Raw genomic sequence first — 23,607 nt, 5'->3', positions numbered from 1 at the left:
ACTCGACTTATCAGCTGAACAGCAGCGGCAATTGTCCTGTGAGTCCTGAGGCAGAACCGCAGAGCACGCCGGGTACTCACCGAGCACCGGGGCTGAGGACTGTCGGGAAGGGCACCCTGGCCAGGGCGGTCACAAACTCCTGGGCAACGCATCTGTTTGGTCAGACGGGGCAGAGGTGTCTGGACTCCACACCCCAGGCCCGGCTCTTACAGACCTTGCCGCTCCTGCCAGGACCTGGATCACGAGTGCTCAGAACCCAGCAGCCACGCTGCGAGGAAGCCCAAGCAGGTCCGAGGAGACACCCCACGGGAAGGAGGGGAGGCCCCAGCTGGGCGCGGCTCTGCCTTGCCGGGTGTGGGAGTGAGCCAGCCAGCCTGGGATTCAACCCTCAACCCCATCAAACCACCCTAGCTGATACCCCTTACACCAGAGTCAAGCTACCTGCCAGCGCTTCCCGAGCTCCTGACTCATCACAGCCTAGGTATCAACAAAACCGTTGTTTCAAACCACAAAGCACTGGGATGGCTTTCACTTGGCAAGAGATCATTGGAGCAGTTCTCAGGCCAGTGGGAGAAAAGGGCCAGGTGCCAGCGCTCCTCCAACTCCATGCCCCAGCGTCGAGGGGCATGACCCCGGCTGGGCTCCAGGGCTGATGGGGATGTGAACACACGTTCGTGCTGCACGGAAGCGGGCTGGCTCCTGGGGGACCCCAATCCCAGGGCTCAGGCAATGCCTAAGTTCACAGCATTTCTTCTTAAAGCCATCAGGCCACCAAAGGCCCTTTCCCTGTCGCAGTCTAAGGGACACACGCCAGTGGTACAGTCTGTACCTTCACCACCTCTGAAAAACTCACTTCCAGGCTGAAAAAACACCAACGTTAAATTTCAGAATAAGTGACTGGGGTTACTTAAGTATGGTTGAGACTTCCCTGGTGGCCCAGGGGTGAAGACTCCACGCTCCCAAAGCAGGGCACCAGGTTCAACCCCTGGTAGAGGAGCTAGATGCTGCACGTGCTTCAGCTAAGAGTTCACATACCTCAACTAAAGATCCCGCAAGCCCTGGCATGGCCAGATAAATAAATAAAGATTTTTAAAAATCACGCCCAACTGTGGGCACACAGTTTAATTTCTGAGGCTGTGTTGCTGTTCAGTGGCTAAGTCGTGTCCAGCTCTGTGATCCCACAGACTGCAGGGTCCTCTCTTCTCCACTATCTCCCAGAGTTTGCTCGAATTCATGTCCATCAAGTCAGTGATGCTATCTAACCATCTCATCCTCTGCCGCCCCCTTGTTTTGCCCTCAATCTGAGACTGGGACTCATTCCCAAATTTTGATAATTTTCCTCCTTTAGCAAATAAAAAAGTTAGACGAGTTACTGGACGTGTGTGTGTGTGTGTGTGTACTGTGTGTGTGTGGATGTGTGTGTGTGTGTGTGTGTGCAAGAGGTTTCACTTGGGACCACTTTCAGACTCACCCATACAGGGGAGTGAAAGAGCAGGCTCGGAAAGTGGAGAAGCTGAGCTCTGAATGCAGATGTGACAAAGGTCTCCGCCAATCCCTTGCAAACCCCAGAGCTGGGACAACCCCTCAGAGTTGTGTGTTTAAGGCAAGGGGCCAGGGCTGTCCCCTCTGGATCTCCCAGCCTTTGGAGGTGGGGCCTCTATGCACAGGGATGAGACGGGTCTCTTCCACCCAGAGCAAGACCTGCAGAAACACTCGCCTGAACTCCAACTGCCAACCTCCCTGCGGAGGGGGCCGATGCCTTCATGGCCCAGCACGCTGAGATGCGGGAATGTGAGCCTCACTTCCAGGGCCCAAGTCCCCTGACAACCCAGCCGGCTCAGTGTGGGGCCTGGGAAGAGAGGTGGAAGTGCCATGTGGGGTCTCATTCGGGTGATACCTTGTGATCAGTCCTATCACCTCGGGAAAGCTCAGGATGGAGGGTCCCCATGGTGGGGCTGAACACACAGCCAGCGCGTACATCTAGGGATGAGTCAGAAGCCAGGTCACAGTGCCATTATCCCTGCAGAAGGCCCACCGTCCTGCCCTCAGATCCTTCCATCCCACCTGCAGCTCCTCTGCCCCGATATTCCCTGGGGTGCCTCGTTCAGCCGCTCAGTCATGTCCGACTCTTTGTGACCCTGTGGACTGCAGCACGCCAGGCCTCCCTGTCCTTCACCATCTCCCAGACTTTGCTCAAACTCATGTCCATTGAATGAGTGATACCATACAACCATCTCACCTCTGTCATCCGCTTCTCCTGCCTTCAATCTTTCCAAGCATCAGGGAATTCCAGTGAATCAGCTCTTTGTATCAGGTGGCCAAAATATTGGAGCTTCAGCTTCAGCAGCAGTCCTTTCAGTGAATAGTCAGGGTTGATTTCCTTTGGGATTAACTGGTTGGATCTCCTCGCTGTCCAGGGGACTCACAAGAGTCTTCTCCAGCACCACAGTCAGAAGGTATCAATTATTTGGCGCTCAGCCTTCTTCATGGTCCAACTCTCACATCCATACCTGCCTACTGGAAACACCATAGCTTTGACTAGATGGACCTTTGTAGGCAGAGTGATGTCTCTGCTTTTTGGTAGACTGTCTAGGTTTGTCTCTGCTTCTCGGTCAAGGAGCAAGCGTCTTTCAGGTTCATGGCCGCAGTCACCATCTGCAATGATTTTGCAGACCAAGAAAATTAAGTCTGGTGTACCTACTGGACCCTTTATATAGCACATACAAACTCTACCACAGAACAGAAAGCAACCAGCGAGGACATGGACCCTCCCACGCTGAAAGACTCAGCCTCCCACCTTCAATATGGCAGACTGGAGTTGGCGCCGATGGGACAGTGAAGGGAGAACCCAAAGAGGAGGCACCATAGTTTCCAGACATGTGTCCAAGCACCCAGGACAATTTGACGCCACCACCCAGGGGCCTTGCTATCATTCCTGGAAAGCTAAAACAGTGCATTGGGGTCTTCGAAAAAGCTGTCTGTGTCAGCTTAATTTACCTTATGCTGCGTAACAAAAATCTCAGCTGGTGGCTCACACCGCTACGGAGGACTTCCCTCTTCGACAGTCCCATCCTGGTGGGGGCGGGTTCTACTGCAAGTCAGCAGAAGGGGCAGCCCATTGGGACCCTGCTGGTCTCGTAACAGAGAGGTGAAAAGGTGGCCCCCTGCCCAGGGGAGTAAGGACTTCAGCTCAGCCGCGGCATGCGTCACACCAATCACACTTCACTGGCCAGAGCAAGTCACGTGGCCAAGTGGGGGGACTCTCCCTTCCTCTGGAAAGGGTTCCTGAGCTCTGGAATGGCCCACGTTCACCTGTGCCTGGGACCAGGCCCCCACAGGCCTCCCCCTGCCTGCCTTCCGGCCCCACACTCCCAGTCCCAGCCCAGGCCACCCGCAAACCCCAGCCGCTCTCCCTCCCACTGTATCCCACAGCTCACCCTCTGCAGCCCCCCTCTGGCCCCTCTGGTCCACTCTTCAGACCTCAGGGCCTCTGCACCGGTCCTCCCCATCCTGTGACTGTCTTCTCCCAGTTAGTCCTCGGGACCTGCACCCCTCACGTCCACCGAGCTCAGGTAGCACTTGCTGTGGGGGTGGGGAGAGGGCTTCCCCACATGGCCTCCCTTAGACAGTAGCCCCCAGGCCCCAGGCTCAGCTCTGCGCACTCCTCACACCACCCCGGAGCTCACTCATGAGGTTTTAGGGGGTTGGCTCCCACCGTGGAGGCAGCTCCAGCGAACAGACAGCCATGTTCCTTTCCTGCACCGCTGTGTCTCTGGGGTCCCGGGCAGGGCCTGGCATGTCAGAGGCACTGGAATTATTTGCCGACCTGGTACCTCTGCCTGGGTCGCCAGAGGAGCCCCTAAGTGGCCACTGCTTTGCTCCCGTCCCAGCAGCCTTAGGATGCTTTCTGAAATTGCCTCAGCTTCAGTCTCCCATGAATCAACCCGCCCCATGCCAGGGGCTCCCTACTGACTAGAGTCAAAATCCAGCAGTTATTCCAGCTCATCAGACCCAGGAAGGTCCAGGAGACCAGGGGGACACCAGGGAGTGAGGAGGCCCGGGAAGCATACCCTAAAAGGAACCATTGCACTGAATAATGCTTAAACTGTGTGCCCAGGCAACGTGCACCAATCAGGCCAGGCCACTCTGGGGAAGGCCTCCCTACGCGGCCCTCTTGGCCCCACTCTCCTGCTTCACCAGGACCCTCCGGCTCCAGTGCGCCACCTCGTCTCCCTCTCGGCCTTGGTCCACGCACAGGCCCCGTCCCGCCTGGCACATGGGTGCCAGCCCATGCCCGAACACCCAGCTAATGCGCCTTGCCCACCGCTGCCCAGGGCAGTCCCTCCTCAGCTTCTGCCCCTTTATCTTCCCTTCCTTGGTTTATGGTTAAAGGCCCTACCTTCTGTCTTCCCAGCCTGGTCCAAAATAAGCTGCCTGGTCACACATATGTGTCAAAACGCAGGGCTTTTTCCCTATGGGGAGCAACCTCTGGGTCTCTGGTGCAGCCCCTTCCCCTATGGGAGGGACTAGCCCCCATCCCTACACGGCCCTGGCGCTGCTTTTGAGAAAGCCACCCTCGGCGATACCAGGAATCCAGGTGGCAGGGGGCTGCATCCGCAGGTCCAAGGCGGGGGCTAGGGCTGTGAGAGGCAGACAGGGGCTAGGATGCCTGGGCGGCACTGAGTTTGGGGGTGGGGAGGTGCCCACCCTGGCCAGACTGTCCTCAGTCACGAGTCTCCTTCAGGCAGGGCGTCGCTGCCCTTGATGGCTCCCCCGACCCTCACCCCCTCGGCGGGGCTTCACCGGCTTCTGGTCACACAGTGTGCGGTGGGGGGAGGGGGGGCAGGCGTAGCGCAGACCCCCACGTTGGAGGAGAGGTGTGGAGCCTGAAGTCATGGCAGGCCTCCTTGTATTCAGGTTGTGCTGAAGGCAGCAGGGACCCCACTCTCGTGTCCCCAGGTGGGGGCTTTTCTCAGCCCCAGCTGAGCCTGGAGACCAGTCTCCATCTCCCTCCCCCCGACCCTTTCAGGCAGCTAGGGGAGGGTAAGGGCACCTCCAGGACCCTGAGCCGTGGGGGACATCAGTGTCGCAAACAGTCCAAAAACAGTTAACTCAAAAAAATGCACCACTGCGTCTTTGCTTCCCCTGGTCTGAGGCACCAACAAAAATACTGCTAGCCGTCGGATTTTGCTCTTTTTCGTCACCCTTTCCATTGTAAGCCGTAATTTTCAGGGGTTTATAGGTCAGCTACTAAAAATATATATATAATAAACTTCTTTTGACTAAAAGGGAGCAGTTGGAGAGGAGAAGGCTGATGGCTGCGCGCGTGGACCGAGCCCTGAGCCCTCAATTCTTCCACCGAAGCCGAGGCGCATCGCATCCCTCCCCGCCCCCACCTGCCGCTGGGCGCCTCCCCTTGTCTCCTCCTCCCCCTTTTCCCCCCGCAGCCCGCCCCTCCCCCACTGTGGGCCCAACAGGCCAGGAATACATCTGGGTCCTGCGGCCCCACTCTGGGGGGCACCGGTGCCCACGAAGCTGGGGGCTTCGGAGAGGCTTGAGGCTCCACCTTGTGCGAGGTCTCGAGAACTTTAAAAGCTCAGGTCCCGCTCATCGGGCCTGCGGCCAGCCCGGCCCCCGCCGGTGCCCACCTGAGTCCCACTGGGCAGCCGGGGTGTGGGTGGTTTCCCCGGAGCCAGAGAAACTGAGTCTTGGTCTCCTCTCCGAGAGCCCTACACGGGGTGTGTGCTTGTTCGTGTGTGTGATAAACGGAAAGCAAGGGCGGGGCCGCTCATCCCTAAATTAGTGCCCTGGTGCATGTGGGCGAGTGCCAGCGCTGCCAGGAGAAAGTCCCGGTCGTCCCCCGCCCTCTTAGGCTGCTCCCCCGAGCTCTGCCTCCCTAACTTTTGGGGGGCGCCGGGGCGGAAGCTGGAGGCAGTACAGGCACACAGGAGCTAAGTTGCAGCATTTTTTCGGCCTCTTTATTTAGAACCCGGCGGACGAGGAGCCGGGGCAGTGGTGCAGACGGCTCAGGAACCATTTTTTAAAAAAACAGATTTGTCTTCAAGTTTAAAATAATCATAATAGTAAGAAGAGACAGCGAAAGCGCGAAGAGACTGCAAGCTAGATGGGCTTGTACGGCAGCTATAGCTTGTGAGTGACCCCTCCCCCAGAATACGCTACAAAAAATAGATTTACATTTGCTGATAACCAGATGCGAGTGAGGTGCCTTTGGCATAACCAATAACCGAGCTGCGGCGTGGCAGAGCGGCCCACGCCTCCACATAAATAGAAAATATAAGTTAGTATAACTTTAAAAACTTTTTGTACAAATATACAGGGTTTTTTTTCTTTTTTCCTTTTTTTTTGTCTTTTTCATTTTTTTTGCACTGAGTTTCAGCAGAGATTAAACATTTTATATAAATGACTCTTAAAGCTTTACACCTTGGGACCAGTGTACTCCTTGGGCAGAATACATTTAGATATAAAAGACGTTATTAATACATTGCACAGTTGTCAAACTTTAAACACGAAACCGAACGCTGCTCGCGGCAGCTGCCGCCGGTTGCTGCTACATGGACGGTCCCAGCCGAGGCCCAGCGCTCCTCTCCTGTCCGCTGCCCAACGGGCTCCGTCAGGGCTCTTTGGGCACGAGGCTACGGGAGAGAAGTTCGGTGAGCGAGGGGCGACACAGGGGCCTCGAGGACCGCGCGGGGCGCCCCGCCCCACCCCACCCCCACCCCCCGCCGCGGCCGCCGCCCTCACCTCTCATCGCAGCCGCTTGCGCGGGGTTTGCTCAGCCGAGCCGACGGCTGGAGCGGCGCCAGGCGCGGCGCATCCCGCGGGAACCTCGTTCGACGCCTTGGCTTCGGGCGCGGGTCTCTTGCGCTTGGCGAAGAAGTCTGAGGGCGACAGCACGCCTAGCCGGTCATGGCGGGGCGGGCCGGGGAGTCTGAGAAGGGGCCTGAGCGGCGTGGGGGGGGCGCGCGGGCGGCTGCTGGGCCGCGGTGGGGGCGCCGTCCCCGCCCGCGCCGAGGTCCGCGGCGGGTCAGCTTTGTTTACGTCGCCGCGCAATGCGCTGTGTAAGCATTTCCCCTTGTCCCGCGGCCAAGCCCCCCGGGGCTACCGCCGCGCTTAACCCCCTCCGCGCCGCGATCGGGGCGCCGGGCCGCGCCCGAGGAGGGGCTTCGGCGGCCTCGGCGAGGATCGTGCTCGGAGGGGACCAGGGCGCGCCCTCCCAACCCTCCCGGGCGAACCTCTCGAGAGCACGACCACAGGGTGGGGACGGGGTGCAGGGGCAGCCTCGCCGCGCGCGCTGCGGGCCCTTTAACGCCACGGAGGAGGCGGGGACCAAGCGAGGCCCCCGAGGGCCGGGGAACCCGGCCGGCCGGACAAAGCAGGGCCGAGCCGGGCCGGGGCGGGGCCGCGCGGGACTCACCGGAGATGAGAGGCCCGGACAGCTTCTTGATCGCGGCGCCTCCGGCGGCGGCAGTGGTGGCAACAGCGGCGCCGCTGGCGGCGGTGTTGGTGGCAGCGGCGGCAGTGCCCGGCGCGGGGCGCCCCGAAATCCCTGAGTGCGGCGGCTCGGCCTGGGGCTCCTGGCCGCGCGGCGGAGGGACCGCCTCCTGCTCAGCGCCCTCCTGAGGCGCCGGGGCCGCGGCCTGGGCAGGCGCTACGGCCGGGCCGCTGGACGGCGACGCCGGCGCCTCCTCGAGGCCGTCGAGGGACTCATCGGCCGGCGGCCCGGGAGGCGGGCTATTGACCGCGCCGTCCGGGCGGGGACGAGGCGCCAGGAGCAGGCGACAGCGCCCCACCTGCACCGTCTCGCGATAGAAGGCGGGCACGGAGTCGCTGTCCACCTCGGTCCACTGCAGGCGCCCGGGGCCCCGCAGTGGCATGTCCAGCTGGAAGTTGTAGTCCCAGCGACGCTGGTCCTCGGCGCTCAGCTCGGCCAGGCGCATCTGCAGCTCACGGCCCAGCTCCTCGTGGTCCACGGGCCCGAAGAGGCTGCGGCAGGCGCTGGTGCGCGCGATCATGGGAAAGGTGCGGCGGGCGACCAGGCGCTCCATTGCCAATGCTCTGCGGAGACACACGTCGGACGTGTCCGGGGTCTGCGGGGGCCGGGAGGCAGGAGAGGAGAGGAAAAGGAGGAGGGGAGGGAAATAGGGCGGGGGCCGCGCGCAAGTGAGACCCCGCGCAGCGGGAGTCTGCGTTTGCACAGGGACGCGGCGGGAGTGTCCCGCGGCGGCTACCTGGCTGTCGGGCCGCTGACTGCTCCTGAGGCTCGCTCGCGGTGTCGTCCGGCCGCTGGCCGCGCCCCCTCTGTGCCTGTCCTCGCTCGCTCGGCTGGCTCTGGCCTGGCTGGCACCCACCGAGCGCAGAGCACTTGGCCTGTGGAACGCCCAGTCCTCGCGCGCCCCTTTATACGCGAGGGTCCCACCCCCCCCGCGCGCGGGCCCTGATGCAATTAGCATAATGTAGTATTTTCAGTTTCAACAACACCGCGGCGATTGGCCGGCGCCGCGCTACCCCCGCCCCTCCGGCGGCCCGGCCCCCGCCCGCCGCCCATTGGCCCCGCGCACACACCCACCCGAGGGCGGGGCGGGGCGCGAGGGCCGATTGGCAGGCCGCGGGGCGCGCGCGGCGGCGGGGGTGGGGGCGGGGCGCGGGGCGGGGCCGGAGTTAAAGGGCGCTGCGGGCGGTAACGTGACACCGCGGCGCCCCGCCCCCTCGCCCCATCCCCCCGGCCCCCCCCCCCCGCTCCCGCCCCCCGCCGGCTCCTTTGTCTGCGAGGCGGGGGCTGCTAGGCGATGGTGGCGCGGGACCCCCCACCCCACCCCAGCCTGCGCGCCCTCTCGGGCTTGGCGGGCGACGACCCCCGGCAGGACCGGCGTGCAGCCTGGCCCAACTGGCCCCCCGGGGGTCTTCCAGCCCGGCCGCCTGCGCTCGGCCTTGGGCCTCCGGTGCCAGTTGACGGGCCTTTAAGCCGCCGCGGACGGCTCGTCTCTGACTGGAGCTAGAGGGGGTCTTCGGCTGCCCCCGCGCGGCCAGCCACGCCCAAAGCTTGTGTCCCTGCAGGGGTTCCGCGCACCTAGAGCGCTAACACCCGTAGACCGGAGGCCTTCGCGCTAACAGGAAGAGGGAACTGGGGGACCCGGCGGGGGAAAGCTCTGCTCCCCTGTTTTCTCCGAGGGCAAAGTGGCGGACACCTTGAGGGCCAGCTGTAGTCGTCTGGGGCCAGAGTCTGAAGACCCTAGCTCTTGAGGCCACCCACCCTGCTCCGTGGATGGGAAACTGGCTGTGCCCATCACCACGTCACTAACTGGGTGCTCAGCTGCATAGGGCTTGGCCAGGGGCGGGGGGTCCAGACTGCCCAGGCTGGTTGGCTAGAGGCTGTAGTGCTCGACAGTGGGCAGGGCACTGGAGGCTTCTCCACTGGGGTGGTCTGGCCCTGCCCAGCCTGGGCCCCTGACTGCCTATGCTGAATGCTGACCCTCTGGGCCAACCCTATCTCTGTCACCAAGGGAAACCCCAAATTACGGGCGGGCAGTCAGCTCTGCTCCAGAGCTGCACCTCTCTTCCTCCATCCTGGAAGGCTGGCACCCCTTCATTTGCACCCATAAACACTGTTAGTTGAAAAGTACACCCCTAAGAATGCTAGTGTGCCGAACCACAGTGGCAGGCCGAGAGGCCAGCCCAGAAAGGGAAGGCTCTGCCAAGCAGGGTCATGACCGCCCGCCTCCCACTCCTTGGTGCTCTCTGAGCCGGGTCACAGGAGACCATCGCACTCATCTGCTTCGCCTTGGCCCAGCCCGTCTTGGGGCTGAGAGCCTAGGAAGTGCCTCCTGCAGCCCAGGCAGGGATGTGACCTGCCAGGTGCCTGCTGCAGGGCCCAGCAGAACCCGGGGGAGCCCAGGGCCCAGTGAAGGAGGTGAGAGGAGGCTGGCCCAACCCCACCTGTCTGCCTCCCCTGTGGGTTCCGGGACACTCGGGGAATTACACTGCAGACGCCCCGGAGGTGGCTCAGGGGAGGCAAGGTTTGAAGGGAGGGGCATCAACCCAGCTGAGGGACAGGGCAGGTTACCACTCTTGGCTCTGGAGAGCAAGACCAAAGGTGATGCTTTGTGTCAATTTCTTTATTCTTTGTTGTACACTCTAGTCCAAATTTCCCACAGCAAGTACAGACACTACACGTTTTTACCTTCGGGAAAATAAAAAACAAGATGACAAAGGCTGCCCTGGCCCTGTGGATCCCTTGGGCGGGGCTCGTGTCTCCCAGCCTGGGCCTCGCCCCACCCGAGTGCCACGGCCGCGCCAGCCTCCCCAGAGGCCGTATGCACAGATCACAGCAGGCAGTGAACACACAATGCGGAACCGTGTGCCCTCGCCCCGAGGATTTCCCACTGGGTCAGGATGCCCCGGCTCCAGCCATCCAGGAAGACAGGCCAGGGAAAGGCCAGCCCCCAGCCCAGGCGTTGTCTCCAGACTGTCTCCTTTTGAGAAGCCGCCACCCTCCCAGCCCCGCTCTGGACCCCCGGGGACTGCCTCCTGGTGTGAGCACCTGCCTGCCCAGGGCCCCACAGGGCTAAGGCCTAGCACGCGCCTGGTAGATTATCGGGATCTGGTCCTAAACCAGGCCTCCACGTGACCCGCCCTCTGCATGCACCGTCAGAGGACGGCGTGGGAGGGCCGCCCCACCCACTTCGGGGCACACAGGACACCTCCACGGGTGCCAGCTGAGTCCAGGCAGGTGGGCCCCAGGGCCTCCACAGTGACAAGCCCAGCAGCCTGTGACTCAGAGCCTGATCTCCACGGACGGGGGTGGGTGTGCCATCTCGCCAGGTCACACAGCGCCACAGCCGTGGAGCCCTCGGGCACCTGAGCCCTGGGCAGGATGGTTCCCGGGGGCCCCCCTCGCTGAGCCCCACCTGTCCTACAGGGGAGGGAGCAGAGAGCAGCCAGGCTTCTGACTTCCTACTGAACACTTCTCCAGGGGCCGTGGGGACACCTCCTCTCTGGGCCACCTTGTTAGTGCAGGGAGGTGATTTTCTGAGTCTGGGATCTAGAATTTGACCCAGGGTGGTACCCACTGGCCTACTGAGCCTGCTGGTCCCAGGAGTGGGCTAGATCCCTCCCTGAACCTGGGATGGAGGGTAAGGGGGAGCTGAGCTCTGCCCTGAGAAGAGGCCCACAGCCTCTGAGAGCGAGCATCTATCTAGGTACAACAACCAGGCTCTACTTTTGTAATTAAAAATGTAGCCGAAGGAAGAGAGCAAGTGAAAAGGAACAAGGTTTGTACAGACATCAGAACTGGGAGGGGTGTGGCTACTCTCGCCCCCAAATCCTGCAAGAGGGGAGGGGAGCAGAGCCTGTTTACAGCGGGGAGGACGGGGTGAGGGGGCCGGGGTGGCAGGCCTAAGCACCGGGCCCCCTGCTGGCATCCTACATCACTGTAGCTCTCGCCTGGGCCAACCGAGGAAGGCACAGGAAAAGCTGCGAGCTCACCAAACCTCTGCCTTCTGCTCCAAGCACACTGAACCACGTGGTTCTCCTCAAGCCCTTAGCGGCCGGGAGTGGGGGCAGGGGGAGGCTACAGAACGTGGGCAGGGGCCGCTTCCCCACCAGGCCCACAGGGCAATCCTCCGCCTCGGGGCAGGAGCCCCGAAAGCCCCCCCAGCGTGGGACTCCCCCCGCCCCAGCAGCGCCCTCTGCACACCCACCTGGCCATCTTGGGAGTGTGAAATGAACTTTATAGCATCTTCAGCCACTGTGAAAATGAGGGGTGTCTGTGACAGACACTGGTTCCCCCACTCCCATAGATGGCCCGGGTATACCCAGGTGGGCACAGTCTAGGTGAGGAGCGAAGGCTGGGGAAGATCCAAGGGCCTGCTCCCGCTTAGGTGGTCAAGGCCCCGGCGGGGTTTAGTCCTCACAGAGGCCCACAGGCAGTCATGGGTGCTGTGGGCTCTGTTTACAGCTGTGGAGGCTGAGGCTGGGAGTGGGAGCTCTTCTGGACTTAAGTGGGAGCCTGGAGCCTGGTGCCTGGAAAGCGCCATTCTCAGCCGCATGCTGCCCCCTGCTGGCCGAGTCCCCCACCAGCCGCCCCTCTAGCTGCCCCCGATCCCCCTTTCCCCCGGGGGTCCCACTGGGCCAGTGTGTGTTGGGGGGTCATCCCCCGCAGTTCTTCTGGGCCTCTCTGTGTCTGTGCCCCTCCCAGCAGCTCCCCAACTGCTATCCAGAGTGGTGTCCCATCTGAGAAGTCTGGAGGGACACGGTGAACGCTGACCTCACGTCGGAATTGTACTTTTTACAGTTTAGAATCCGTGAGATAGATGACTGCTCTGCCCTGTGCTCCTCCCCCACCGCACTTGTCAGCGACCTCCAGCCTGCCCTGCACCCCGGCTGGGCACCTTGCCTCACAACCCTTTCCAGAACCTGCAGAAGGAGATGTTTGGATGCCCATTTTCCAAGAGAGGAGCCCAGGGCTCAGACGGGTTAAGCACACTGCCTGTGGTCACCCAGCGCCCAAGGGCAGCTGGTTCGTGCCCCTGGCCCAGCCCCCTGGACTCCTCTGAGGGTCTGGTAGGCAGGAAAGCAGGAGAGAAAAGAAGTCAAGAGCCCACAGGTTACCTCCCCTGACATGGCTGCCAAGCCCTGCAGGGATGGCTGACCCCTAAGGTTCATCCCACCAGGTAGGTGACCATGCTCCTGCTGGGTCAAGTCTTCCTTCCTCCGTGTATGTCTTAGCTTGTCCACCTGGCGCCCACCAGGGCAAGGCCCTCCGCCAGCCCACGCAGCGTGCCTGGGGCGTCAAGGCGCATCCCGCAGTAGTGAACCGCACCAAGGCCCCGGGCCGGCCCCGCAGGCCCCTCTAAGCCTCACCTTCCCTCTTCTGTAAGACGGGGCCTCCAAGGGGGATGGAGAGTTACAGATTAACCGGCAGCCCCCAGCGATGGGCGGCCCGACCGGCTCTGCGCCCGCGCGCCTGCTCAGGAGGGTTCCCGGCGCGCTTGGCCGGCGCCCAGCGCCCGCGCGGCCAGGCTGTCCCTCCCGCACCGAGTTCCCGCGCTTGGCTCGCCCCGCCCCCGGCCCCCCCAGGACGGGCTGTTCTCGGGCCGCTGCCAGGCACGTCCTCCGCAGGTGCCGGCCTCCCTCCGCTGACGCGTCCACAAGTTGCACGATGCGAATCCGAAGCTCCGATTACAGGGACGGCCTTGTGCTCGGGGTCCCGGCCGGGGTCCTCACGCCCCCCTCCCCCGAATCGGCGGGAGAGACTGGGCAGCCCTGGGCGGGGAGTAGGGCGAACAGGAGCAGTCCTGGGCCCCAGAGCGCCCCAGCCCCAACTCCAATGTAGCCCGGGGCGGCTCTCCGCGCTCTCCCCGGAGTCTCAAGCAGGGGGATCCCTCATCCCCACCTTGCCGCGGACTTTTCTGGCTTCAGTTCTGAACGGCCCTCGGAGACCCTGGTCACACAAGGCTCCAGACAGCCTCCCAGGGCTGAGGAGGGGGTCCCGGGGCAAGGGGCGGGCACTGAGGAGGGTCCCGGGGCCCCCCTCAGACCCCCTCTGTGGTCAGCTCTGAGCCCCACCAGGCTCCCCTCCTCTCCCGCAGGAGAGACTGGACAGTCCTGCCTCGGGAATAAGCTGCCCCCACCCCCAGACCTCAGGCCCACGACGCCCCCCCTTCCTGTCTCGTCTTCTTGAATTAGTAGGGTCCCCCGTGAGCATCTTCTGTCCACCCGGGTACACCGCGGATCCACCTCCCTCCCTGCTCCCGCTACCCCACCTGGTGTAGGAGCTGAAATGCCAGGGAGGAGGTGTGAGCGCTTCCCCCCGCCCCGCCCCCCAGCAGGACCTGGTCTGCCGTCACCCAAAAAGAGAGGGGGTTCCGGGCCTCAGAGAGACCTCGTTTGAGACCCCACTGAGCACTAGTATTGACCCGGTACTGGGCGGCCAGCCCGATGCAGGAGCCGCTGCCGCCCTCGCCACCCGTCCCCTCCCCCCGTCCACTCTTTCTTCACGTTTCCCCAACTCCCCCCGGGCGAGTTTCCAAGGTGAGCGCAGCAGCTGATCAGGACAGGGGTCAGAAGGTGAAAGCCAGCCCTCCCCTGAGACCAGGGCTGGGCAGAGCGGGCGCTCGGCGCCAGGGGTGTCTGTCCCGCCCCCCTGCCCCCGCGCCACGATGGCCCGGGCCGAGGGGCTGAGGCGAGGGGGCCCGTCCTGCACGTGAGCGGGCGCCCGGGGCCCCGGCCCCCTCCCCACCCGGCCTCCGCGGCCCCGAAGCCCGAGACTGGAGGCCTGCTGCCCCCTGGTGTCCACTGGCGGCACCGCCGTCGGCTGCAGCCCGCCCAGAGCGCAGCGGGACCCCAGCCGTGCCCCAGCCCCGGCCGCGCGCTCGCCTGCGCACCGTGCCCCTTCCTCACCCTGTGGGTGGCTCGGACAAGGGCCTCATCCCCTGTGACCCCTGAGTCGCAAGTCTGAGATTGGGGGGGGGGGGGTCTGCCCAGTGTAGCCGGCCAAGTCTGTGGAGCGGGGAAGCCTGTTTCAAAACAGACCTAGCACCCCCAGGTGTCAGTCACATCTTAGTGGGAAGTGGTGTTGGGCCTCCCCTGTCTCCAGGGCCGGGCAGGAGCCAGGGAGCAGGGGCAGGGGCAGGGGCAGGGGCAGGGAGTGGGGAGGCAGAGGCCGCAGACTCCAGGTGAGGCCCTGCTGCCCTCCCCACCCCCTTCCCCAGGCCTGACCCTGCCCTTCCCTTCCCCCACTCCTTCCCTCCTTCCCTGCCGCACCCCCGTTACCTCCCCCTCCTTCTCTTCTTCCCATCAGGGGCCAGGCCTCACCCCAGCGCCCCTGCCTTCGCCCCCTCCACTGGGGCCGCTGGTCTGAGCCCCCTCTAAGGCATGCCCGGCGCCCGCTGCACGTGGCCCTCCCTCCTCAAGAGCAGCTGGGGAGCTCCCTGGTGGCCCAGTGGTTTGAACTGGGCACTTTCCCTGGCACATGCCTGGGTTCAACCCCTGGTCTGCGAACTGAACTCTGATCCACCTAATAACATCAACAACCAAATCAGTAATCATAACCCTTGTTTCTGGGCTGGGAGCCAGGGCCTGGAGCCATGTGGGCACATGCGGGCCCCTTAGGCGGGAGCATCTGACTGGGGAGCAGCAGATAAGACGCAAGCTTGAGAGGACCTGCGTTCCCCGCATTCTCCAGCAGCTGTCCACACCCGAAAATAAGCCTACACCCCGAGGGAAGCCTGCAAGCCGCCAGGGAAGGCCTGCAATCCACATCCAAGCCACTCACAACCAGGCACAAGCCCCGATCCTCCACAGCTCCTGGGGGGAGGGGTCGTGCGATGAGGGGGAGATGCGGGCTCCAGCAGGAGCCCCCAGCAGGGGCCAGTCCAGGTCTGGGACAAGGAGGAGCTGCTTGGGAAGGGAGGGGGCCTCAGGCAAGGAAGGGGCCGGGCATTCCCAGCCCACCTCGGCTGGTGCCCCGCAGAGGGAGATGGGCATGGGCCGGGTGGGGGCTGGAGAGGGCTGGCTCGCAGGGCCCGGGGCTCCGTCTGGCTCAGGACTGGTTTCATCCTGAAGGCCCAGGGAGCACCGGAGCTTTCTAGCTGGGGGTCCAGGCTCCCGTAGTTTGAGTGGTGGAGGCAGGTGCCAGCGCCTGGGAACGAGGTGAGAGAGGCAGTCAAGCGGGTAATGACGGGGCCCCAGGCTGGGGGCTGGGGGCCCCAGCAGGTCTGAGGGCTCCAGGAGCCTGGGGTGGCGGCAGGTGGAAGGCGGGGGGAATCAGGAGGACGGCGCCTCGTGACTCTGGAGCACAGGTGGCAGGTGAGAAGCAGCAGGCCCTTGCTGGGGGTCAGGGGGTCTGGCCACCAGCCACAGCTGCCCCCAGAGTGCCGGGGAGCCCGGATTCCTGCTGGTGGCATCTGGCTTTTCCACCTCTGCCACTTCACTCCCTGCTGGTAGGCTTCACACAGCAGGAGGGACCGGGCTGGGCAGGTCTGCGGGCTTCGAAGCTGGGCAGAGTGACCGCCTCCTCCTGGGGCAAAGGAAGAACGGGTGACCGCTCTGTACCTCACTTTCTCATCTGCGTGGCTCCCGAAGAGGCTCAGAGGCTGTGTCTGTGTGCCTGGCCTAGCAGGCCCTGCTTGAGAAGGGCCAGCAGCCTCCTGGTGGGTCTCTCCCTCCAGACCTAGTGGAAGGGCAAGGCACGGCTGAGCCCTGAGGACCGCACTGGCTGCCTTTGTAATAAAACCTGGACGTTCGCTCCGAGCCCAGGGACCCGGGCTGGCAATGTGACTCAGACCTCAGCAAAAGCATCTGTACCACCCAGTCATGTGCGGTTCCCCAATAAATCGTCAGACGGGATGAAGCGGTCTTTACGTAACAAGCAGCTGGGACCCCACCCCACCCAGGGGTGACTGGATGCAGAGCGCCGTGCCTGGTGGGCCTCCAGCTAACGCTCAGGCTGTCCAACCCGCCGCACACATGCCCAACGCTCAGCAGTGGCCCTGGCTAGCACCCAGCTCCTGCTGGCAGCACGCCCACTCTGTGCCAGGCAGCCGCCCCCAGCCACGCAACTTGCGTGCAGATTGCTCCATTAAACCCGCATATGTATCTTACGAGGGAGGAATCAGCATTGTCCCCTTCGGCCCAGCAGTAAAGAATCCACCCGCATATCAAATTACCAATGGCATTTTTCACAGAACTAAACAAAAAATTTCACAATTCGTGTGGGAACACAAAAGACCTCAAATAGCCAAAGCAGTCTTGAGAGAAAGAAGAATGGAGCTGGAGAAATCAACTTACCTGATTTCAGGTATCTACTACAAAGGTATAGGCTATACTACAAAGCCACAGTCATCAAGACAGTATGGTGCTGGCACGGAAACAGAATAAACCAATGCAACAAGGTAGAAAGCTCAGAGATAAACCCACACACCTATGGGCACCTTATCTTTGACAAAGGAAGCAAAAATATGCAATTGGGAAAAGGTAGTCTCTTCAATCGGAGAAGGCAATGGCCCCCCACTCCAGTCCTATTGCCTGGAAAATCCCATGGACAGAGGAGCCTGGTAGGCTGCAGTCCATGGGGTCGCTAGGAGTCAGACATGACTGATCGACTTCGCTTTCACTTTTCACTTTCATGCTATGGAGAAGGAAATGGCAGCCCACTCCAGTGTTCTTGCCTGGAGAATCCCAGGGACGGGGGAGCCTGGTAGGCTGCTGTCTATGGGGTCCCACAGAGTCGGACACGACTGAAGTGACTTAGCAGCAGCAGCAGCAGCAGTCTCCAGTAAGTCGTGCTGGGAGAACTGGACAGCTACACGTGAAAGAACGAAATTAGAACACTTCCTAACACCATACACAAAGATAAACTTAAAATGGATTAAAGACCTAAATGTAAGACCACGCATGCTGTGTCTGACTCTTTGCGACCCCATGGACTGTAGCCTGCCAGGCTCCTCTGTCCATGGGATTCTCCAGGCAAGAATACCGGAGTGGGTTGCCATGCCTTCCTCCAGGGGATTTTCCCAACCCAGGAATCAAACCCACATCTCCCTCGGCTCCTGCACTGCAAGCAGATTCTTTACCCCTGAGCCCCCAAGGAAGCCCCGAAATATAAGACCAGAAACTGTAAACTCTTGGAAGAAAACACAGGCAGAACATTGTGGACAGAAGTCACAAGATCCGCTATGACCCACCTCCTAGGGTAATGGAAATAAGAGGAAAAACAAACAAATGAGACCTAGTTAAAGTTTTGCACAGCAGAGGAAAGTATAAGCGAGGTGAAAAGACAACCCTCAGAATGGGAGGAAATAATAGCAAACAAAACAGCCGACAAAGGATCAATTTCCAAAATATGCAAGCAGCTCATACAACTCAATAGCAGAAAAACAAACCACCCAATCAAAAAGCGGGCAAAAGACCTACACAGACATTTCTTCAAAGAAAACATATGAGTGGCTAATAAACACATGAAAAGATGCTCAACATCGCTCATTATCAGAGAACTGCACATCAAAACTATCGGGACGTATCACCTCACACCGGTCAGAATGGCCATCGTCAAAAAATCCGCAAACAACAAGTGCTGGAGAGTGCGGAGAAAAGGGACACTCTTGCACTGCTGGTGGGAGTGTAAATTGATGCAGCCACTGTGGAAGATGGTACGGAGATTCCTTTAAAACCAAGAACAAAACCACCGTAGGACCCAGTAATCCCACTTCTAGGCATATACCCCGAGGAAACCGAACCTGAAAAATACACATGTACCTCAGTGTCCACTGCAGCGCTGTTCAATATCGAGCACGAGAATGCAACCTAGGTGTCCGTGGACGGATGAATGGATAAAGAGGCTGTGGTACGTACATACGATGGAATGCTACTCGGCCATAAAAAGGAACGCATCTGGGTCAGTTCTAATGAGGTGGATGAGCCTAGAGCCCATTATACAGAGTAAAGTAAGTCAGAAAGAGAAGGACAAATATTAACTCACGTATGTGGAGTCTAGAAAGATGGTGCTGCCGTCAGGGCAGCGATGGAGACGCAGACAGAGAGAGAGAGAGCAGACTCATGGACACGGGAGGGAGAGGGTGAGGTGAGTGGAGAGCGCAGCAGGGACGCGTATACACTAACGTGTAAATAGACAGCCAGTGGGGATTTGCTGTGCGACTCAGGGAACTCAAACCAGGGCTCCGTAACAACCTAGAGGGGTGGGAAGGGGTAGAGGGGGGGAGAGAGTTTCAAGAGGGAGGGGACATATGTATGTGCGTGCCTGCTGCTTCTGTCTTGTCTGACGCTTTGCCCACCAGGCTCCTCTCTCCATGGGATTCTCCAGATGAGAATCCTGGAGCGCGTTGCCCTGCCCTCCTCCAGGGGATCTTCCTGACCCAGGGATGGAACCTGCCTCTCCAGCAACTTCTGCACTACAGGCAAGATTCTTCCCCGCTCAGCCACTGGGAAGGGTGTCATATGTACACTGATGGCTAATTCATGTGGATGAATGACAGAAATGAAACCAATATTGTAAAGCAATCATCAATCAATTAAAAGTAAATAAAAATACTTTTTTTTAAACAAGAATCTGCCTGCAATGAAGGAGACACAAGAGACTCAGGTTTGATCCCTGGATCAGGAAGACCCCCTGCAGGAGGAAATGGCAACCCACTCTGATAGTCTTGCCTGAAAAATTCCATGGACAGAGGAACCAGGCCGTTTATAGTCCATGGGCTCACAAAGAATTGGACATGACTGAGCGACTGAGAACACACACCATTTCACAGATGGGGAAGCTGAGGCTTGAGAGGATGAGACACTTGTCCAGGCCGGCTAAGCCGTGGACATGCTGGCCCCGCAGGGCTGCCTGAAGAGCAGGTCTGGCCCCCGCTTGACCACTGTTGGCTCCATGGCCTTGCAGAGCCCTCTTCCTTGACTGTCAGATGAAGGCCTGGACCAGGGTGTCCCACTGGTGCCCTGGCTGTGTTCACTGGTTCATCCAGCAGGGCTGAGTCCCAGGGTGGCAGGGGCAGAGAGAGGCCAGGGCAGGGTGGCAGGCCAGCTCATCCCTCGTAGCTGGCATTCCCATTTGCAAAATGCGTGTGAGACCTGGCCACCCCCGAGCTGGGCATCAACCAGAGGCCCAGGGACAGAAGGCAGCAGGGGCCCTAGAAACCTACCCAACAGGTCCCAGGGTGCCCAGAGCAGAGATGGGCAGCTACTGCTTGCCACTCCTGGAGCCGTCAGTGTGGCTGCCCCCAACGGAACCCAAACGGAACTGCCGTCGGGCAGCGGGAGGAGACCGGTGCTGGCCAGGGCGGGGCTCTGGGGTAAGCGGGGCTGCGGGGGTTTGTGGCTTCTCTTCTGGGTCCTAGAAATCTCCCTGCTTCTCCCTGGATCCTCTGCTGAGTTCCTGATGGGCAGAGGGTCCGGGAGACGCGGACGTGGGATGGATGGTCAGAACATGGCGGTCCCTTCTAGCAGGAGATGAGGGCCCAGGACGGGAGGAGGTGGTCCTTGGGGACAGAGAGTAAGCTCCCTCCAAGTCCCTCAGGCCTGTGCCTGTCTCAGGGACAGTGACACCCGGAGCACGTGGAGAGGAATGCGTCCAGACCGCGTGTCCTGCCTCGGGCCCTCTCCGCTCCCGGCCTGGTGCACAGGTGCGTGGCTCTGCCCTCTGAGCCCCACTTTCTTGTGAAGTGGGAAGGCTCGTCTTTTGCTTCCACGTTGCCCTTTGGCCCTCCCACCATCGCCCATGCCTGACCACTGGCGGCCGGCCACTCGCCCCTGGCTCTCCTGGATGGACACCCCTCCCTTGAGGCTGCAGTTCCTGCAGAGCCCCAGGGCCCTGGAGATGGGGCCTGCGACCTTACCACGCCACCCCGACTCTGCCGCCCGGGCTGCCCCCCACCCCAGCGTCCCCCAGTCCTCATGTAGTCAAAGCCCAGTGTGAGTCTGTCTGGCTTCCAGGGACCTGAGAGGCAGGATAATTGGGTGGTCCTGCTTGTCCAGGACGGTTCCTCTTTGCACATGGGAAGCCCCAGGCCCCAGGCAAGCTGGGGCCGTCAGCACCTCCTTGAGGGTCTCAAGAGCAGGGTCCCCTGGTCATAGGAGCGCGTGGCCATCACACAGTGTACCCCAGCGGTCATCTGAGGGCTCCAGGGCCTCCGGTCTGCAGGCCTCTGGCCTGGATGCCACCTCCAGCAGCCTACGCACTGTGCTTCCCCATCAAAGCTGTCTTCCTCTCTCGGTTGTGGCCATCGGCCAGCAAGAGCCCCTGGAGGGAGTGACCCCCCACCCCACCATGTGGGCCCTTGCACCCTAGCACTGGGCTGGGAGTGGGGCAGAGCCAGTGGGTGAGAGCTGGGACTCCAGGCCTCTGCAGCCTTGCCTCTGCCTGGACCCTGGATCCAGGGGGCCCCGCATCACGAGAGGCCAGCAGAGAAGCCCCCGGCGGCTGGCAGCCCCTCCGCCGGGGACGTGGTCAGATCCAGTCCTGAAGGCTCAGTCCCAGGACCCCACCCACAGGGGAGCAGGAACCCACACGAGGCACAGTCCCTGCTCCCTCCTCCAAGAAGTCCCTGCCCAGACTGCAGTCCCCAAAGTCTATGTCACAGACTCCAGTTCTGGTAGGTTCCTCGGCACCTGGGCTGGGAAGATCAGCTGTTCTGGAGACCTGCCCCCAGCCCTGGTCCTGCTCCAGCCAAAACCTCCTTGGCTTCCCTGAAGAGGTGACATTGAGGTGAGCCCTTGGGGAAGAGCAAGAGTAACAGGCACAGGTCCACGACACCCCCATCAGTCCCCTCCTGGGTTTCTCTCCCAAAGCTGTTGTTTAGTCTCTCAGCCGTGTCCGACTCTTCGCAATTCCATGGGCTGCAGTGCGCCAGGCTTCCCTGTCCATCACTGTCTCCTAGAGTTTGCTCAAACTCATGTCCGTTGAGTCGGTGATGCCATCTGACCATCTCGTCCTCCGTCATCCGCTTCTCCTCCTGCCTTCGATCTTTCCCAGAATCAGGGTCTTTTCAAATGAGTCAGATCTTTGCATCAGGTGGCCAAACTACTGGGGCTTCCGCTTCAGCCTCAGTCCTTCCAATGAATATTCAGGGTTGATCACCTTCAGGATTGACTGGTTTGATCTCCATGCTGTCCAAGGGACTCTCAAGAGTCTTCTCCAGCATCACAGTTTGAAAGCATCAATTCTTCAACGCTCAGCCTTCTTTATGGTACAGTTCTCACATCCATGCCTGACGACTGGGAAAACCACAGCTTTGACTATAGGGACTTTTGCTGGCAAAGTGATGTCTCTGTTTTTTAATACACTGTCTAGATTTGCCATAGCTTTCCTTCTAAGGAGCAAGCGTCTTTAAATCTCATGGCTTCAGTCACTGTCTGCAATGATTTGGGAGCCCGAGAAAATAAAATCTATCACTGCTTCCACTTTTCCCCCTTCTATGTGCCATGTATTGATGGGACAGGTGCCATGATCTTTGGTTTTGTTTTGTTTGGTTTTGTTTCTAATGTTGAGTTTTAAGCCGGCTTTTTCACTCTGCCAGCATCAGGGCCCTAAATACTGTCTTGACCCGGGAGACATGCTATTGCACCTCCAGCTCAGACCTCCCCTCCCGCACCTGTGTGTGAGCCACGACACTGAGCCCCAGGAGGTTCTCCCCTCCAGACCCCGCCCCCCGCACACACCCTGGCTCCTTCTCAGCTGACGGCCACCACCCACACACCCTGCCAGCTCCTCCTTCGTTGAATTTGCAGACTCTCATTCTGCGTCACCACGTCCTATCTGAGCCTGCGTGCCCCTCTTTGGGACTGCAGACACACCTCTGACCGGCCCACCCCCTTCAGTCATGATCAGCACGTCAGCTCGAGGTCCTTCTAGAAGCGGCGGGCCTGGAGCCCGGGCTCCACGGCAGTGAGGGCAACCGGTGAGCCACCTCCACGTGCGTCCTGCATACTGGGCGTCTCTGCACTCTCCCACACGCACAGACACGTGCACACACACCTGCCTGCACACGCCCACCTCACCACCATCACAAGCAGCAGGAGTGTGGCGGGGGCACCTCTAGCTCATCCTCAGGACTCTGCAGAGGTATCACCTCCTCTGAGAAGCCCTCCTCCCCAGCTGTGCTCAGATCCAGCCGGGAGGCTGTGACTGCTCTGTGTGGGGGGAGCAGGTCCACAGGAGGTGCAGCTGTGGGTGAAGTGAAAGGATTTCCCAGCTCCCTCGAGACCAGGAAGCTCCCTGCCCACAGAGCCTGTTGTGACGGATACTCAGGCTGGATCTGATTGCCGCTGCTCCAGCCAGCCCCGTGCCGCCCGTGGGTCCTGTGTGCCGCGGGAGGAAGGGAGAGGTGAGTAGCAGCCCCTTCCTGCCACCCCCTTGCCTTTGGGCTCAAGTCTGCCCCCAGCACAGGCCCACTCTGGGAGAGGGGTCGTGAGCCAGGGCCCCGAGGCTTGAGGGCCCTCTTGCCCCTCCCAGAAAGGCCTCGCAGCAGGCCTGGGCCTCCCCTGACTCCACACGTAACTGCCGGACTTTGGCCTGTCTCCTTGGGCACCGTGGCTTCCCAGGTGGTACAGCGGTAAAAAACCCGCCTGCAGTGTGGGAGACACAGGTGATGTGGGCTCCATCCCTGGGTCAGGAAGATCCCCTGGAGGAGGGCCTGGCAACCTGCTCCAGTATTCATGCCTGGAGAATCCCATGGACAGAGGAGCCTGGCGGGCTACTGTCCATGGGGTCACAAGGACAGAACTGAGCACACACACACACACACACATATGCCCCCCTACACATGCACACACACACATACACACACACATGCACACACATGCACGTCCCACACACATGCACACACACACTCTCACACACACTCACACATACATGTGTGCACACACATATACACGCACACGCATGCCCCACACACACATGCACACACACACGCATGCCCCCTACACATGCACACACACACATACACGCACACACACATGCCCCACACACACTCTCACACACACGTGCACACACACATACACACATGCACACACATGCACGCCCCACACACACTCTCACACACACACTCACACACATGCCCACACACATGCCCACAC

The 23,607-nt window shown here is 60.9% G+C and overlaps 1 protein-coding gene across 1 annotated transcript; it reads right to left on the bottom strand.

Moving 5' to 3' along the window:
• Window positions 1-5,956: 5,956 nt before the first annotated feature.
• CDKN1C (cyclin dependent kinase inhibitor 1C) lies at window positions 5,957-8,312 on the bottom strand (the record flags this gene model as incomplete). The annotated part of the gene is given in 4 exon segments (NM_001142510.1): window positions 5,957-6,653; window positions 6,763-6,899; window positions 7,436-8,076; window positions 8,250-8,312. Coding segments are annotated over 3 exon segments (838 nt in total), but the record flags the coding sequence as incomplete, so codon positions are not given.
• Between the last annotated feature and the right edge of the window lie 15,295 nt (window positions 8,313-23,607).

The sequence above is a fragment of the Ovis aries genome, chromosome 21 (genome assembly GCF_016772045.2).
Source record: "Ovis aries strain OAR_USU_Benz2616 breed Rambouillet chromosome 21, ARS-UI_Ramb_v3.0, whole genome shotgun sequence".
In the NCBI taxonomy this organism is placed as follows: Eukaryota; Metazoa; Chordata; class Mammalia; order Artiodactyla; family Bovidae; genus Ovis; species Ovis aries.
This window is presented reverse-complemented; position numbering and strand designations above follow the sequence as displayed.